This window comes from Prionailurus viverrinus, chromosome D1, assembly GCF_022837055.1.
Source record: "Prionailurus viverrinus isolate Anna chromosome D1, UM_Priviv_1.0, whole genome shotgun sequence".
NCBI classification, from domain to species: Eukaryota; Metazoa; Chordata; class Mammalia; order Carnivora; family Felidae; genus Prionailurus; species Prionailurus viverrinus.
In genome coordinates, this window is record NC_062570.1 from 73216504 (window position 1) to 73230825 (window position 14322).

At 43.0% G+C, this 14322-nt stretch overlaps 1 protein-coding gene across 8 annotated transcripts in view; it reads right to left on the reverse strand.

The window, feature by feature from the left end:
- The window catches only part of PLEKHA7 (pleckstrin homology domain containing A7), a 224496-nt gene that overhangs the window by 56824 nt on the left and 153350 nt on the right, over positions 1-14322 (reverse strand). For all 8 annotated transcript variants that reach the window (XR_007156495.1, XM_047879064.1, XM_047879061.1 and 5 more), the window contains one exon: positions 7352-7527. Coding sequence is in view for 7 of the 8 variants with exons in the window: in XM_047879064.1 (XP_047735020.1) it covers positions 7352-7527 (176 nt within the window). In the remaining variant the exon portion in view is untranslated. The remainder of the gene's footprint in view (positions 1-7351; positions 7528-14322) is intronic.

Here is a 14322-nt window from a genome sequence, read left to right on the forward strand (position 1 = left end):
AGCCTGTGTAGGAAACAAAAGGATAAAGAAAGGAGTTGAAGCGAGGGTGCTCAACTCTGCTCCTGGGTCAGAGTAATAATGTAGGAAGAGGCTGGAGGAGGAAGGAGGTGAAAGGCAGGTGGAGGGATGGTGCTGCAGGAGCCTGAGCAGAGCAGAACCACCATGACCCTGCTAGGGGATGAGCACATCCTGACAAGGAAGAGTGCATTTTGCTCACAGAACACTCATCATCAAGGGCATGGTTGATGAAACTGGGTGGTTGTAAAGAAAAAAGGGCCAATGACATTGTCAAACCAAACCCTATGGAAGGCAGCATACCCGACACAAAGTATCTTAGGCATCCTATTAAGTAAGCACGTTATACATTCATTTATTTAACTTAACACTTGTAATAGCCCTATGAACTGAGGTTTATTTTTTTTTCAACATATGAAATTTATTGTCAAATTGGTTTCCATACAACACCCAGTGCTCATCCCAAAAGGTGCCCTCCTCAATACCCACCACCCACTGAACTGATGTTTAAAAAGCATTCCCAGGGCACCTGGGTGGCTCAGTCAATTAAGTGTCTGACTTCAGCTCAGGTCATGATCTCATGTTCTGTGGGTTCGAGCCCCACATCAAACTCTGTGCTGACAGCTCAGAGCCTGTTTTAGATTCTGTCTCTCTCTCTCTGTCCCTCCCCCACTTATGCTCTGTCTCTCAAAAATAAATGTTAAGAAAAAGTTTAAAAAGCATTCTCAATCTGTACAAGTGACACAGCTAGAAAGTAGTAGAGATAGGATTTGAACCCATGTCTATCTGACTTCGGACACTAAGCTCTGGGAGGAGAACATAAGGTAAAAGAAATCAATACAGTAGGAAGTGAGGGGGTGAATCAATCAGCTGGCCTGGATATTAGTTGCTTGCACCACCTTTATCCCATTCCAATGGGTCATTTCTCCTTCCTCTGCCCATAGCCCTAACATGTCTTGGATATCCACCCTTACCTTGCCCGCAGTCCCTGTGGCCTGGTTGTCAGAAGTGAAGAATGTATCCTGGATCGGTGCCAATCAGCATGTATATTCCCTGTCCACAGTACATGATTTAAGGTTCAAATATTATCTAAGCCTGTCTAATCAGAATGCCTCTCTCTGGACAAGAGTTTCTAGACAACACTCTGGCTCTTTCCTGCTGGACTTTCTTCAGCCAGACGACAGGAGTCCAGGGCTACTGCAGCTATTTTGCCACCAGATCTTTCTTAGATCTGCCAGGAACCTCCACATGGAGCTGAAGAATGAATCCAACCCAAGGGTGGCCAGACCTCAGAGCCTGAGAGAATGACTTGTAATGATACTGTCTGAGCCTTGAACCCAGCATTTCTAAAGCTAGATCTATCCTGAACTTTTCAGTGAAGCAACCAACGAATTCCTCCCTTTCTAAGGTAAATTTGTCTGCATTTTCTGCTGCCTGCAATCAGGAGTCCTACCATACCACATATGTAAGCATCTGCCTATATGGATAATGACAGAAGCATCTGATGAGAATCAAGTTGGGGAGAGACCAAGACCGTTACACGACCACCGGGGCCCCTCACTTAACACAGATGGAGATTTTCCAGTGCAGATCACAAAACTGAAGGAAAAGGAAGATTAAGTACTGCCTAATGAATAATTCTAACTAACCAAATGTCTGAACATCTTATTCTGGGGAAAGAACATTTAGTGAGTCTGGATTTGCTTAGCTGATAATCTCTCAGAAAGTTAAGAGGAAATATTATTCTGCCTTTATTCTGACTCAGAAGGTAGGACAAATTTTTTGGCTTGTTTTGTTTTTTAAGGAAGGAAACTTAGGCAAACATGATTATGGGATTTTAAGAGTTTATTAAGAGAATAAGAAAAATGTTACAAGTTCAGAGAAAAACTAGGGACAATACAATGACCTGAGACCCTAAAAGGGAAGGAAGGCAGCCCAACAGATAAAGGATGGAGCCCCTCACAAACCAGAATCTGATAGTTAATTATAAAATCTTTAGGTAGGAAAAAGTTAAAAAAAAAAAAAAAGGCCAAATCTCAGGTAGCAAATTAATCCTGAATGGTTCAAGCAAGACATCATTTTTCAATCACAACACTTCTTCCTGTTAAACTTGGTTTCATTCTCAGGTTATCTTTGACCCAGTGCCCTAATCAGTCTTGATGAACTGAACAAAGATGGAACACAAGAAAGAACTCATTTGCCATTGCTGGTCTAAAGAAGCCAGTACAGGGGTGCCTGGGTGGCTCAGTCAGCTAAACATTTGACTTCAGCTCAGGTCATGATCACACGGTTTGTGCGTTCGACCCCTGCCATCAGGCTCTGTGCTAACAGCTAAGAGCCTGGAGCCTGCTTCAGATTCTGCGTCTTTCTCTTTATACCCCTCACCCCCCTCAAAAATAAACATTAAAAAAAATTTTTTTTAATAATAAAGAAGCCAGTATAACAACACAGGCATCTCTCAGAGCTCAAGTTATAAAAGGACATGCACAAGAAATGGAAGCTGGCGCACAAAAATCAAGCACAGATCTATAGTGGAATGGGCCCACAGGAATGATGGCAAAAAGGGCAGAGTCTGGAAAGAGCTGAAGATGGTTTATTTAAAGCAAAACAAAAACAAACTTTTTCTTCTTCTTAAAATTAAAATGAGGGGCACTTGGGTGGCTCAGTCATTTAAGTGTCTAACTCTTGATTTCGAGTCAGGTCATGATCTCACAGTTATAAGATCAAGCTCATCACAAGATCCACCACATCAGGCTCTGTGGTGGGCGTGAACCCTGCCCAAGATTCTCTCTCTCCTGGAATCACAATTCTGGACTTAAAGACATTACAAAGCTATAATCATCAACACAATATGGTACTGTCACCAAAAAAGACACTTAGATCAATGGAACAGAATAGAGAACCCAGAAATGGACCCACAAATGTATAGCCAACTAATCTTTGACAAAGCAGGGAAGAATATCCAATGGAATAGAGTCCCTTCAGCAAGTGGTGCTGGGAAAACTGGACAGCGACATGTAGAAAAATTAACCTGGACCACTTTCTTCACCATACACAAAAACAAACTCAAAAGGTATGAAAGACCTAAACATAAGATAGGAAGCTATCAAAATCCTACAGGAAAAATCAGGCAACAACCTCTTTGACCTCGGCCGCAGCAACTTCTTACTCAACATGTCTCCAGAGGTAAGGGAAACAAAAGCAAAAAAGAACTATTGGGACCTCATCAAGATAAAAAGCTTCTGCACAGCAAAGGAAACAATCAGCAAAACTCAAAGGCAACCAACAGAATGGGAGAAGATATTTACAAACAACATATCAATAAAGGGTTAGTATCCAAAATCTATAAAGAACTTATCAAACTCAGCACCCAAAAAACAAATAATCCAGTGAAGAAATGGGCAGAAGACATGAATAGACACTTTTCCAAAGAAGACATCTAGATGGCTAACAGACACATAAGAAGATGCTCAACATCACTCATCATCAGGGAAATACAAATCAAAACCACAATGAAATACCACCTCACACCAGTCAGAATGGCTAAAATTAAGAACTCAGGCAACGACAGATGTTGGCAAGAATGCAGAGAAAGAGGAATTCTTTTGCATGCCAGTGGGAATGCAACTTGGTGCATTCACTCTGGAAAACAGTATGGAGGTTCCTCAAAATATTAAAAGTATAATTACCCTCAACCCAGCAATTGGACTACTAGGTATTTATCCAAAGGATACAGGTGTGCTGTTTTGAAGGGGCCCATGCACCCCAATGTTTATAGCAACACTACCGACAATAGCCAAAGTATGGAAAGAGCCCAAATGTCCATCAACAGATGAATGGATAAAGATGTGGTTTATATATGCAATGGAGTATTACTCGGCATTCAAAAAGAATGAAATCTTGCCATTTGCAACAACATGGATGGAACTAGAGTGTGTTATGCTAAGTGAAATTAGAGAAAGACAAATACATGACTTCACTCATATGTGGAATTTAAGATACAAAACAGATGAACGTAAGGGAAGGGAAGCAAAAATAAAAACAGGAAGGGAGACAAAACATAGGAGACTCTTAAATACAGAGAACAAACTGAGGGTTGCTGCAGGGATTGTGGATGGGGGGATGGCTAAATGGGCAAGGGGCATTAAGCAAGACACTTGTTGGGATGAGCACTGGGTGTTATATGTAGGGGATGAATCACTGGATTCTACTCCTGAAATCATTATTGCACTATATGCTAACTTGGATGTAAATTTTAAAAATAAATAAATAAATAAATAAATAAATAAATAAATAAATAAATAAGATCATACCAAAAAAAAAAAAAAAAAAGAATTAAAATGAAGAAGGGGAGGGCTTTAAAAGAATATGATTAGATGTAAGTATCTCTGCCTGGGGTAGATGATGTAGTATAAATAAAGGCAAATTCTTTAACTTCTAGATTGAGTTCCATAACTTCATCAAGAAGAATGATCTTCTTCATGAAAAAGAAAACAACCTTAGTTAAAAGAGACTAAAAGTCCAAGATGGAGAAGAAGATGGGAAAGACCCAGCCATCAGGACCCCAGGGCCTCAGGGAACTCAGAAACAGGCTCAGGAAATCTCTCAGGTGATGTCTGAGAAATCAAAGAGAACAGGAAAAAGGCCAGAATATTAAAGACTGGCAAACAGCATCCTGTTCCGTTAACCACAAGAGTGGACAGCCTGCAAGCAACCTCTGCAAGGGACTAAGCCACATCCTAACCTGAGGAGATCTCACAGCACACAGGGAAGGAAGCACCAAGAGAAGGCAAACAACTCAGCAGAAAAATGGGCAGAGGAAAGATAGAGGCAGTTCAGTGGAGGGGAAATACAAGTAGCCAAAAAACAGAAAAGATCCCCAGCATCGTGGAGACATAACACTGAAATACTATTTAACTACACAGCAGCTCAGCAAAATATTTTAAATCTTGATAATATCAACTACTGGCAAAGATGTGGGTAGTGGATATACAGCTTTCTTTAAACTGCATCTTGGTGTATCAATTAAAATTAAAAATACATTGTATTTTGACCCAGCAATTTGAAAGACTCACACATGCAGACGCTTGTAGAAGGTTTTTCATTGCAGGCCTATTTATAATAGTAAAAGATGAGAAAAAATAAACCATTAAGGTTTGGAGCATTATGGTCTTATAAAACACCATATACAACAGTCCAAAGTAAAGCTGATCCACATACACTGACAAAGATTTTCAAGATGTTATCATTCATGCTTTAAAAAAACACAAAAGAAATACATACTTCTTTAAGTGCACATATGTATATAAATGAATCTAAGTGAAGTTAAAAAGGATGCCCATTAACCTGATAACAGAGATTACCCTAGGAAGGTGATTAAGGACATTTTGTCTTTACTCTTTGCATTTTTTTATAATAAAAATGTCATTTATTGTATAATTTTATTTAAAATGTGTGTATATACATACATATATGTATATGTATATACATACATACATTTATGGTTTTTTTAAGGATGAAAAACAAAAACTAAGAAACAGCATTAGGAACCAGCATATGCACTAGGAATAAGACGTATCAAAGAAATACCAATGTTGGGGCACCTGGGTGGCTCAGTTGGTTAAGCATCTGGCTCCTGGTTTCGGCTCAGGTCATGATCTCACAGTTCTTGAGTTCAAGCTCCGCACTGGGCTTCATGCTGACAGTGCAGAGCCTACTTAGGATTCTGTGTCTCCCTCCCTCTCTGCCCCTCCCCTACTCGCTCTGTCTCTCTCTCAAAATAAATAAATAAAACTTAAGAAAAAAAAAACTGGAAAAAACTAAAAAGAAATACCTATGTCACTCTAAACAGAGTGCCCACAGGCTAATGGCAGATGCTTTCACATCATCATCATGGACACAACAGACAAATGCAGGCTGCATGACAATGCTAGGAGGTAGAGTCAGATTTGACTGAACACCTACAGTTACTGATTCAGGGTCTATGTGGGAACTTCCAGCACAGTCATTCTTCCTGTCCTATCTAACACATTCATTCATTCTTTCACTCGCTTATTCACTCAACAGACATTTAACGGCTTACTCTGTGTCAAGTGTGCAGAAGATACAAAGCCAATCCCTCCCTGAAGTCTAGGATACTGAGAAGTATACAGAAGGTGGGAAAAAAAAAACAGCATGGGAAATGCTTGACTGAGGTATTATGGAAGCTTCAAGAGTAGGGCCAGACCCCAGGCTGGCCCCTTGAAGGAGGTCACACTACACCCTCTGTTTGCTTCAAGAAAGACAGCATGAAGCTAGGAAGTACCACTAATACCAAAAGTCACATACACGTGAGTTGGAAAAGGTTGACAAGCTATAACACACCATGTGAAATCCATTTACAGTCACTGAAAAAAATCCCACCTTTAGGTTGCCGGAGAATAACCTTTTCTTTTGAGGCCTCACTGAAAGACCATACTCAAAGAGGCCTCTGAACACAGCAACATGTTCAGATAGTGGAAAATGGGGGGCACATGAGTGGCTCAGTCGGCTAAGCATCCAATTTCGGCTGAGGTCATGATCTTGCAGTTTGTGAGTTTGAGCCCCACATTGGGATCTGTGCTGTCAGCATGGAGCCCATTTCAGACCCTTTCATTCCCTCTCTCTGCCCTTCCACCGCTCATATTCTTTCTCAAAAATAAACAAACATTAAAAAAGAAAAAAAATGGGCCCATGTCAGATGAGGACTCGCTAAGGGCACATCCTGACTTTTCTAGGGTTACCTTATTTCTCTGAGCCCCTGACTCCACTCATAGTCCTCCTGTGCTTTCTCTCAGGGAATCACCCACAGCCAAAAGACTCAGGAATTTCAAGATCCCTGATTGTACCCTTGGTTTGTCCACTTGAGGAAAGGGGTGACTGGACAATAGCTTCCCAGCTAGCCTCAGCAACATGGTGCCTTTGGCACATTTTCAGTTTGTAAGGTCTTTCTTGTCTGTCTCTCCCTTTCCCAATCTGGTGCCCCAAGGCTGTCCAACTCACCACACATCAGAGAAGGAAAAATGAGAAATACACACACACCAGGTTCCAAGGCTCCATATCCCAAGCAGTCACTTCCCACCCCCAGGCCTTGGCATTTCTCTGCTCAACAAAGAGAGGTCCAGATAACTTCTGCGAGACCTTACCATGTATGCATTATCTTTCCAACAGAATTCATTGTTAAATAGGACTTCAAAGAAAGGGCAGGGCTTAATACAAGTGAATGAATGGTGGAATTTGGGGGCACCTAAGAGTTCTTATCTGGATCCCCATCCTAGTGTGAGAAGTGCTCTGACAGGGACCCTCCACTGGGACTGACCTCTTTAGTGATGATCGAGACAGCACCTGTGCGGCCTGGTTCATGGCCCGGACCCAAGCGTTCATGTCCTCCTGGGTGTCGGCACTGAAGTAGTAGGTCCTCATGCCTGACTGCTCGGCCTGAGAACCCCCTGTGGAGCTATTATAGATGAGTGCTCGCATCCCCGTGTGCACAGCCTGTAAACATGAGGCAGAAATAAAGGTCAGAGAGGTCAGTGCACATTTCACTTCTGGGAGCAAAAATAAGAAGACACTCTGGCCATGTTCTTCCCTCTTCCATATTAAAAGCCCAAGTACCACCCAGCTTGTTCCCACACCTAGAAAACATCACAGCTGGATTCCCCTTTCCTGGTACAGTCAGACCCAGTGATAGCTGTGTCTAGTCCCCATGGTCAAAGCCAGGCAGCTGCACCTATTCTTACTTATCTTACTCCTGCTTAGGGAAGGCCACACAGTCAAGGCTTGTGTGAGAAACAGTTTTTCAAAACCCTCATTTTGTAGAAGCAGACTCTCTGGAATCCTTGTCTTGGCTCTTCTGAAGCACGCAATTACTGGAATTGAGCCAAAAATTAGCAATAACAGCAAGTGGCTTGGTGCAGATATTCACTGTGCCTCACCACTCAGGCATGGCATGTGATGAGTGCCCATCAACGCTGCTGCTCTTCTGGCTCTCCAGAGAGGCACTACAAAGTTTGACAGAGCTAACATTTGACTGAAAATCCTTGCACACCTACTATGTGCTAGGAAGCCTCAAAGTGCTTTCACATGTATCCTTGCAAAGAGTCCGTGAAGAGGTAATGGAAATGATCACTGAAAAGTAACCAGGATGGGTACAAACAAGAGGAAACACCAGTTTCTCCCCACTGTGTTCTGATAAGTAGGGGCCTGTCTTAAAGTTGTAATGAAAAACCTCATCAAATCTACATAGGAAGATGGTATAAAAAGGAAGACCAAAAAAAAAAAAAAAAATAGAGGAAGATCAGCAAATCTGATCAGTGCCTGTTATGTGTCTCCTGGTTACTTCCAGGACTTTAATCTCATTTTAATTCCAATAGCTCTGAGAGGTAGTGACAGAATGTGTATTTTACAAATGTGGCAGATGAAGGTCTGAGATGTTAAGTAACTTTCCCAGATCTCCATGTCCAGTAATGGATTCCTCAGAGTATTTAATATTACCTAGCATCATTTATTTTATACACTAGTTTGTTTATCATCTGTCTCTTCCCTCCAGAATATAAACTCCATTACAGCAAGGACTTTGTCTGTCACTACGGTATCCCCAGGAACAGTGCCTGGCACCTAGTAGGTACTTAATAATTGTTTGTGGAATAAACGAAGAGTTGGAACCAGGATTTATACATAAGTCTATCTGACTCCAAGCCCAAGCTTCTCTATATAATGCTCCTAGGTCCTGACCAGATATTAGCATGATTACACAGATCACTGGTCCAAAAATGTGGATCCAGAAAGAAAGGCAGACCCCATGAAAGGATAAGCCAGAGAAAACAAAATGAAAGAACCAATTAGGAGCTGAAAAATGACATGCTTCTAGAACCACTAATGGTCACAGATGAAAACTCTCTGATAAACTGTCGACATTTGCTTCTGTGACCCACCCTAACATCTAGGTCCAAAATGCATATTAATTATGGATCTGCTACTAATATTGACATACTTGAATCTAGCTAGCTAGTTCCAAGAGAGTACAGGCAAACTTAGCGTGCAGGTAAGGGTCCCTACAGTGACCAAAGCAAACCTGATTTCCTTCCTTGCATGTTTAAGGGATTATCCACTGTCCCAGATTCCTCCTGTTTTAGCAGGTGGACACGTGGCAGTGAGAACAGAATGAGAAGGAACTTGTTGTGTCTGTCAATCAGCAGAAATTCTTGGAAAAGCTCCCCCATGCAATGACCCCATAAGATCTCTGATACCTCCTCCCAGACTTTCTGCCCAGTCACAGGTGGGACAGGCACCCACCCCACCAGACACAAGGCCACTCACAAGCATAGCTAGCCCTCAATGGTATGATAGATAGAGCATGTTCCTGCTATACTAGTGTTTGTGGAGCCAGCCTTGTCTAGGAAATCAACACGGGACACCCTTCAAACAGGGGGACTTGGCGTGTGTGTTCACAAATGGACCTTCGGAGTTAGATCCAGCATTACAGAGGAGCTAACATGATCACAAACAACCTCAGTCACTAGTCAAACTGCCAATATGTGCTGTATCCAGCTGCCCTTGGTTCTAACCAACAGGTTCTTAGCCACAATCTGCCTGTGATTGGGCATAAACGATGTATTTACTGCAAAAGTGAGAAGTGCAGGGAGTTGGCCACGTGACCCAAGTCCAAAGTGCCCTGAGCCAGAGGAAGATGCCAAAACCAAGATGATGAGAAGCCTCCTCACCCCTTCCTAGTCTTATCTCAAAGATGTTCCCTTCCCCTCTGCTCTTCACTTTCCAAACCACAGTCCTATTAGGCAACTTTGCATGACCGAATGGAAAACTTCAGGCTATAGCTAAAGGAAATAGAGATGTATACAAGGACGATTTTACCTCAAAAACTTAATCCCCCTGGGATAGGACTGTTCTCCTGGCCCTTAGGACCTTGGTCTTGATCCGGCACTAGAGATAAAAGCTAGAATGCTCACACTCCAAGCCCCCAGCATCAGCCTTTAGAACATAGAGGCCTAGGTGAGGAAATGTAGGAGCACTCCAAAGGCCAGGGCCCATCAACTGACTCATTCTCTAACTCATTCATTCAACAATAATTTATCATTGATTATTTATGTGAAAGGTACTGTACCAGAAATTGAAGCAACAGCCTTAATCAACGTCAAGATAGTTTACAATCACATAAGAAGAGAAAGACTACGGACAAATAACTACAATTGTTATAAGCATCGTCAAGAAGTTCAGGATGCTATGAGAGAGGACATCAGGGGAACCTGGCCTGACCTGGAGAAGGAATTACCTATGGAAGTGACATTTAAGCTTCCTTCTACATAGAGGGCAGATATGTTAGTAAAAGTAGTGCAATGGGATGTGTGGGACCCCAAGACAGACAAGAGTATGATATATTCAAGGATGAGGCCGGCATGCCTGGCACAGAGAAAAGGAGAGAGCAGGATGAAATGAGGCCACTGGAGCTGGCAGGGCCAGGTGACCGGGGCCACGTGGTCACGTTAGGGTTTTGTCTCATTTTCAAGAACAAGGAGAAGCAATTAAAGGGGCGCCTGGGTGGCGCAGTCGGTTAAGCGTCCGACTTCAGCCAGGTCACGATCTCGCGGTCCGTGAGTTCGAGCCCCGCGTCAGGCTCTGGGCTGATGGCTCGGAGCCTGGAGCCTGTTTCCGATTCTGTGTCTCCCTCTCTCTCTGCCCCTCCCCCGTTCATGCTCTGTCTCTCTCTGTCCCAAAAATAAAAAACGTTGAAAAAAAAATTAAAAAAAAAAAAAGGAGAAGCAATTAAAGAGTTCGAGCTGGGGAGTGGCAATATCAGATTTTTGTCTGGAAAAACCACTCTGGCTGCAGTCTGAAGAGGTCAGAGTTGAGCTGGGGCAGATGAGGGGATAGGGGGCAGGACACCACTACAGAAGTATAGGTGAGAGATGGTGGTGGGGGCTGAGAAGGAGAGGAGCACCCAGTGTCTGGACAAAACTAGCAGGTAATATCGGCAGGACCTGGTGATGAACTGGACAGGAGAGCTGAGAACCGCAACTGTCAAGGATAAGACTGTCAGGTTTCGGACTTACGCAGACTGTGGTGCACATTTATTGACATTAAGAAGGAACTCCTGGTGCCCAACCTTTGGGCTATGAGCAGCACAGTGAACTGGGTAAGAGCTCAGGCCCTGGAGTTAGCCTGACGTGCGTGGTGGGCCTGGCTTCTTACCCCAGAGCAACCTTGGGCAAGCTGCTCAATCTCTCCAGGGCTCCATTTCCTCATCTTTAAAATGGGTGGGTGATGATGGTACTTACCTTTTAAGGCTGTGTGAGCACTAAATGAGATAATGCACATCTGGAACTTACAGCACAGCCTACCATTTTTAAGGCTCAAAAGATGTTCATTGATGTTATTATAGGACTAGTCACTTGAGTAATCTAAGGTGACTGACTGAATGAATTTTCTAGAAACTTTGAAAGACCCTTTTCTGCCCTAACTCTGCCCTCAGGTCAAGATGTCACAGTTTACCAGTTGGAGCCCCGTGTCAGGCTCTGGGCTAACAGCTCAGACAAAGCCTGGAGCCTGCTTCGGATTCTGTGTCTCCCTCCCTCTCTGCCCCTCCCCTGATCATTCATTCTCTCTCTCTCTCTCTCTCTCTCTCTCTCTCTCTCTCTCTCTTTCTCTCTCTCTCTCAGAAATAAACATTTAAAAAAATTAGAATATAAGCTCCACGAAGGCAAGAACTTTGTCCTTCTCATTGTTCTATCCCTAGCATCTATATCCTACCAGGTAGAACAGTGGAGTTCAGTGAAAGTTGGGTGAATATAAATAAGTGAAAAACCACATCTTGGCTGGCCTTTAGCCAGAATCTAAAGCAGGGGTCTTAATCTTTTGGGGGGCATGAACCCTTTGGACAGTTTCATAAATCCTAAGAACCCTTCTCAGAATGTTTCTAAGTATTCAAGTAAAACAAATATGCTATACTGAAATACAGTTACCAAAATTTTCTTAAATGTGGTATAGTGATATAGGTGCTTCTTTAATAATTCATTATATAAGAAATGTAGTAATAATTATTGTCATTTCAAAGTGGCAATGAGCATAATGCTATTTCAAGATATTTACAACAGTTGTAATGTGATATGAAGATCTCTCTGGTTACTAGGGTGACCAAGGCACAGATGCTATGGATACCTGTTGTTGCCTGCTTTCTTAATCAAAGAAAACATTGTAGGTTAAAAAAAAAAGATGTGATTTATCCATTGACCCTTGGGGGTCTGTAGAGCTCAGGTCAGGAAACCTTGGTCTTGAGGGAGGAAGAATGGCTCAAAGGGAGTAATAAAGGCTTTTCTCCCCATTGAAAATCCTTGGACCCTTGGCTGCACAGGGATGTTTTTTGCTCCAGATCCTGGATCCGAGGGGCAAGCCTGCTCAGAGGTGACCAGGAGGTGAAGGGTGGCTGTACATCCAATAGGAGCTGTTTGAGGAGGAGCCCCAGGTGAGCTAACAGAGCATAAAAGGCCTGTGTCCATCTAGCACCAGCCTTCCTGGTAATGCACAGGGGCTGCCAGGCTGCAGGCACAGTCGAAAAAGAAAGACAAGGAAAGGTCCATATAACCTTTCTGGCGGTGCCTATCTACCATTACAGATACTCTCAACAATCTCAAGCAAGGTGCCCTAGCAACAGTCAGAGAATTTCAGATCTGGAAAGAACTCACATCAGAGACAGGTGTAAGGCCCAGAGCACAAAACACTATGCATTCTTCAGTATGCCCAGTAACATGGATGCTGTACTGCCCAAGGGGTCCACTTTCTGGCCCCTAAAAGAACAATGCTTCAACCCAAAGGAAAGGGAACTCTTCCACACGAAGGAAACCACAACCCTCCGTGGAGAACCAGCTGAAAACCACTAGACTTGTCTGCAGTAGCTTTTCTCTGCTCTCAGACCCTGAGGATCCCCACAACAGGGAAATCCCACCCCACCCCCGACCAAACACACGCATGCCTTCTATCTCTGAGACAAAAGATTTAGGGAACACTCTTGGTGAAGTCTTTCTAAGAAAAATTTTTTTTCAAAAAGAGAAGAATCTATGACACATTAAGGATGTTTTTCTAAATCTGTTTTCACACCTCCCAGTGAAGTGTTAAGATGAAATATATATAGTTACAATCAGTTACTTTGACCATATTTCAAAAGCTGTCCTAAAAAATTACATACATTATCCTGACTGTTGGCCTAGTAGCAAAAACACTGAACCCCAGAAAGGAAGGCTTTCTGAGGAAGACTTTTAGGCTGCAAAGGACCAGTCTGAAACCCACCGAACACAATGTTTTCAAAGCCAGTCATCAGCAGGAGAGGCTTCTGAACTATTAAAGAGAAGAGTATTCCTAAAATGACAACAATGAACATTAGTTCAAATCACCTTCCACCTCCTGCAATGTGTGTGCAGGAGGTGACCAAAATCAGACGTGGAAGAAAAGCAGAGAGAAAGAAAAAGAAATTGTCCTCCCTCCCTTTACAATGCTTCTGAAAGAGAATAGAGTTCATGTTCAAGTTCTGTCACCATCATCTCCCAGCTTTGTGACTTTGAGCAAGTTTCTTAAGCACTCTAATCCTCATGTTCCTAAGCTATAAAATGAAGCTAATAATACTGGCCTCGCCCATTGGCTCTCCACAACATTAAATGAGCTTCAACCCACAGCAACTCTGGAGTCATCAGGGATAGTGACAGTCAAGGGAAAGAGAGGGACAGCTCAAACCTGGCAATGGACAAAGCTGAAGCATCAGCCCGGAAAAGAAAGGTAAAAGATGAGACTGATTTTCCAACCACCACCCCCACAATGGACTCCCAGTCAAGACACTGATGCAGATTATCACCTTCCAGTAATACCATAGATACCATATACCAATGCTTTCTTTAACCCTTACAGAGAACAGTGGCTGTGTTATCATGTGCTTTTCCATGATCCTTCAACTATCTCTGGCTGGCAAACTTGACCTCTGTTCAACCTCTGCTTTAGTACCCACCATCTAGTACTCATCTTATACCTTCAACATGGGAATAGCTGAGCTACATGAGTAGTGGGGGCAGGAGCCGCTACCCCACTTGAAAGGCTCATCATTGCCCTGCATCCTGAGCAGTGTGAGAGGGCGTTCCCCGTGGCTACTAGCACCAAAGGCTGCTGCTTCAGTGCTGAGACTTCCACTCAGCTGTCAGTAAAGTATAACTTCAACACTCCCCCATCCTCACCATCCCTGGAGGACCCAAGAAACAGCATCAGTGAAGGAATGTGTGGAGGTCGCTAAAGGAG